At 37.5% G+C, this 5,000-nt stretch overlaps 1 protein-coding gene across 1 annotated transcript in view; it reads left to right on the forward strand.

Moving 5' to 3' along the window:
* Positions 1–4,902, forward strand: part of rmc1 (regulator of MON1-CCZ1) — a 13,953-nt gene extending 9,051 nt beyond the window's left edge. Inside the window, exons 14-21 of the mRNA XM_068712775.1 lie at positions 1–93; positions 174–293; positions 1,842–1,919; positions 2,007–2,111; positions 2,896–2,964; positions 3,112–3,199; positions 3,498–3,635; positions 3,741–4,902. The exon at positions 1–93 is cut by the window's left edge and continues 14 nt beyond it. Coding sequence (XP_068568876.1) covers positions 1–93; positions 174–293; positions 1,842–1,919; positions 2,007–2,111; positions 2,896–2,964; positions 3,112–3,199; positions 3,498–3,635; positions 3,741–3,820 — 771 coding nt within the window. The 3' untranslated portion in view covers positions 3,821–4,902. The remainder of the gene's footprint in view (positions 94–173; positions 294–1,841; positions 1,920–2,006; positions 2,112–2,895; positions 2,965–3,111; positions 3,200–3,497; positions 3,636–3,740) is intronic.
* Positions 4,903–5,000: the final 98 nt, after the last annotated feature.

Genomic DNA, 5,000 nt, shown 5'->3' on the forward strand with positions numbered 1-5,000 from the left:
GAGAAGGGAAGTCTTCCCGTCGTGGCGACCGTGTTCGACAAACTCAACCAGGTGTACAAAGAATACCTGGAGGCGGAGCAGAGCTACACGGTGGTGAGAGAGAGTACCTCTAACCCCCGAGCCGCTGTGTATTAGTACGTGTAGTATTTGAGATATTTGTGTTTATGTTTTAGGCGATGGAGTCCGGTCCGAGTCGAGGCAGCGCGGCTCAGAAGCGTCCAATCAGAACTCAGGCGGTCGTCGACCAATCAGACATGTACACACACGTCCTGTCGTCGTTCACGGAGGGGAAGGTACAAATACACAAAGAAATACACACAAATACACACACGTCCTGTCGTCGTTCACGGAGGGGAAGGTACAAATACACAAAGAAATACACACAAATACACACACGTCCTGTCGTCGTTCACGGAGGGGAAGGTACAAATACACAAAGAAATACACACAAATACACACACGTCCTGTCGTCGTTCACGGAGGGGAAGGTACAAATACACAAAGAAATACACACAAATACACACACGTCCTGTCGTCGTTCACGGAGGGGAAGGTACAAATACACAAAGAAATACACACAAATACACACACGTCCTGTCGTCGTTCACGGAGGGGAAGGTACAAATACACAAAGAAATACACACAAATACACACACGTCCTGTCGTCGTTCACGGAGGGGAAGGTACAAATACACAAAGAAATACACACAAATACACACACGTCCTGTCGTCGTTCACGGAGGGGAAGGTACAAATACACAAAGAAATACACACAAATACACACACGTCCTGTCGTCGTTCACGGAGGGGAAGGTACAAATACACAAAGAAATACACACAAATACACACACGTCCTGTCGTCGTTCACGGAGGGGAAGGTACAAATACACACTTATTCATAAAAACAGATCACAGGAGTTGCTGGTTCTACTTCTGCCCTAAACCTTAAAGTGTCTTGTTGTGATTGAGTGAATCTGAATGAACTCTTTAAAACACAGAAGTGTGACAACAACCCAAACACACTAACTGATGGAGGATCAGTAGAGCAGGAACAATCACTGTTTTTATGAATGAATAGAGATCAAAGAGAACAGTTTATAATACTCAGAAAACCAGGTTTAAACAATCTCAGCTCTCTCCCAGAGTAGAGACACACTGTGATGTGTCACTTGTTTTAATAAATACCAATAAAGCCGATCACTTGGTTTAGTACTCTGAGGTCGTCAAAATATGTAAGATCTCTGTTTCGATCATAACGTTTAAAATCCATAATATGGATATACTAGTTATATATACTAGTTATATACTAGTTATATATACTAGGTATATATACTAGTTATATACTAGTTATATATACTAGTTATATATACTAGTTATATACTAGTTATATATACTAGTTATATACTAGTTATATATACTAGGTATATATACTAGTTATATACTAGTTATATATACTAGTTATACTAGGTATATACTAGTTATATATACTAGTTATATACTAGTTAATTCTTTAGTTTACGTTGAATGTTTTTAACGACATCAGAACAAAACTCTTCTTCTGCATTTATTTAATTTAAGACAAAAACGATTTATTCAAGTTGAGTATTATTTGAGTTTTTGAGGTTTTGATTCAGATGAAAATAATTTCACTTTTAATTTTAAATATCAGACAAAGAATTTTTGTCTTGAGGTGTAAAATATTCACATTTTGACAGAAAAAATCCAGGTAAAAGTTTAGAGAATCTGTATTTTTCAAAAACGAAAAAACAAGAATATTATATATTTTTTATATATATATATATTCTATATTTAATAGATGTCGTTGACTGTTTGTTCTGCAGGGCATGTCCCATAAGTTCATCATCGCGGTGCTGATGGAGTACATCCGCTCTCTGAACCAGTTCCAGATCACCGTTCAGGTAAAACCGATCAAATGATCACCTGTTTGATGTTAAACGTAGATGTAAAGCGTGACATCATCAGCTGATTAAATCTTTGTGTGTCAGCATTACCTCTATGAGTTGGTGATAAAGACGCTGGTGCAGCACAGCCTGTTCTACATGCTGCACCAGTTCCTCCAGTACCACGTCCTCAGTGACTCCAAGCCTCTGGTGAGTCCAACCCGTCTGTCCTAAACTGAGAGTGTACAACTATCTGAAACAAGGACAGCCATACTAATACAATAGTGTACAACTATCTGAAACAAGGACAGCCATACTAATACAATAGTGTACAACTATCTGAAACAAGGACAGTCATACTAATACAATAGTGTACAACTATCTGAAACAAGGACAGTCATACTAATACAATAGTGTACAACTATCTGAAACAAGGACAGCCATACTAATACAATAGTGTACAACTATCTGAAACAAGGACAGCCATACTAATACAATAGTGTACAACTATCTGAAACAAGGACAGTCATACTAATACAATAGTGTACAACTATCTGAAACAAGGACAGCCATACTAATACAATAGTGTACAACTATCTGAAACAAGGACAGTCATACTAATACAATAGTGTACAACTATCTGAAACAAGTCCTGAACCTTTTATTGTTGGAAGTGATCCGTGTTTTCTTGTGATTTTGTTTCTTTTGTGATTTATAATCTTAGTTTTCTTACATAAAAAATTGGGTAAAAAGAGGTTTTCACACACAAGGAATTTGCTTTGGTGTAGTTAAGATTAAAAAGTACTGCAAAGTTAAGAAACATGAATAAATATGTACAATATATATAGTTTTACAGTTTGTTTTGTGCATAATCTGGAGAAAATAAACAAAGATATACAAATAAATATCTTCATTCATAAAATATTATATTACATTAACTCAATTAAGATCATTAATTTCTCCCTTTTTAATAATGACTTTTCTTTGTGTTCAGGCGTGTTTGCTTCTGTCTCTGGAGAGTACGTATCCTCCTGCTCACCAGCTCTCACTGGACATGTTGAAGGTATCTTCTATGACTTTAATCGACATGTTATACTATGACTTTTTTATGACTTTTTTTGACATGTCGAAGGTATCAAACACTCTTTATTTGAATGAAGACAAACTTGATTTAAATGTCATTGTTTTAAACATAGTTTTGTGTTTTTAGCGTCTGTCTACAGCCAACGATGAGATCGTGGAGGTTCTGCTGTCGAAGCAACAAGTTCTGGGAGCGCTGAGATTCATCCGCAGCGTCGGTACGTCGATGTTTAGTTTCATCTCTTATTATTTTAACTGGACTAAATCATACGGAAGGAAAAATCTTAAGCAGGTGATTTTGTTTGTTTTTGGTCGGGATAAGTTGCTGATAGTTGTAATACTCATTTTGTCCACAAGAGTTCTAATTAACCTAAAATCATTCACGTTTTCTTAGGTTGAGTTTTAACATTTGACTAATGAATTTAGATTTTAGAAAACGACAGCTGTAGTAACTTCACTAACTAGGATTCATGATTAGTCCGTTTGGATGATTGCGTAACCCTGGTCTGGTTTCAGGTGGCCATGACAACGTGTCGTCCAGGAAGTTCCTGGACGCGGCTCGACAGACCGGAGACCAGATGTTGTTCTACACCGTGTTCAGGTCCTTCCAGCAGAGGAACCAGCGGCTCAGAGGAAGTCCTGGATTCAACCCCGGTGAGAGGAGACTGATCTGACGTCAGCTCAATATTTAACTCTGTAGGACCGACTGGTCGTGAGCTTCAGTAACCTTCTGCCCCCCCCCCCCCCCCCCCCCCCCAGGAGAGCACTGTGAGGAGCATGTGGTTCACTTCAAGCAGCTGTTTGGGGATCAGGCTCTGATGAAACCGTCCACCGTGTGAACCAGCAGGACCAAAACCAAACTGATCACTCACCTTCACACAGTGAGTTCAGAAGAAGACCAACACGGGGAACAAACCATCATCATCATCATCATCATCATCATCATCATCATCATCATCACCATCACTACGGGTTAAATACACCTCGTATCAGTCAGTCTCTTTTATGTTATTTATGTTTGTTAAAATAAACATGTTAACACCTGATCCAGGTCATTAGTAGGAAACATAAAATATATAATAAAGCTGTCATCACACACACACACACACACACACACACACACACACACACACACACACAGGAATCTTTTGAGTTTTGGAAATCTGAATATAAACTTAAAGGAACATTTTGGTTCTTAGATTTGAGGGTTGATATCAGAATATTTATCTGCATTAAAGGGTCAGGGTATTTTCATTTTTTAGTATTTGTTATTTAAACTGCATTTCCTAAATGTCTGGTTATTAGTAGTTAAAAATGATGGTTAAAGGTGCTAAATTTAAAGTGTTTCTATTGTCTCTAAACACATTAACGTGCACTAAATGGTATGCGGCCGACCGGCTATGTGAACAAAGACCAGAGAAACTCTGATATCAACACACAGAGAGACTTCATCCTCTACATCTTTACATAGATAATAGCCAGTTTCTGCTATATCAATGCTCTGAATATTAAATTTAGCACCTTTAATGTTGAATTATCCCGACCTGCTGCATGTCTATGTGTACATCAGAAACATGGACACTGATACAATCATTTAAAACAGGACGATCAATAAACAGGTCTTCATAGGTATCATAAATCAGAATATAGAACTAAAACTGCTATTAATACAGTTTGATGGTGAAACATAATCACTGTAAGCGGATCAGGTGACGTGTCACCTTTGGTTGGCCGGACTGGACGCCATATGATGGGATGCCTGTATGAATATTTTGTACATAAAACGTGAATAATGTTTATTTTCTATGATAATGATTTAATTATTGTTTAACTAACAATCGCCACTCATGTTTTTAAATCAAAAAAGCACTGAACTGTATGAAGAAATATTCTAAATGTGTACAGCTAATAAAGGATTAAACTACAATTATGTGCAAGTGTGTGCTGTCTGTGGCTCTTCCTCCAATAAGCTGTTGAGATCATCAGTCAAAGTATAGTATGTAATAAAAAAATTAAGTC

This window comes from Cebidichthys violaceus, unplaced genomic scaffold (genome assembly GCF_023349555.1).
Source record: "Cebidichthys violaceus isolate CVI_PGR_0920_01 unplaced genomic scaffold, fCebVio1.0.p SCAF_171, whole genome shotgun sequence".
Classification (NCBI taxonomy): Eukaryota; Metazoa; Chordata; class Actinopteri; order Perciformes; family Stichaeidae; genus Cebidichthys; species Cebidichthys violaceus.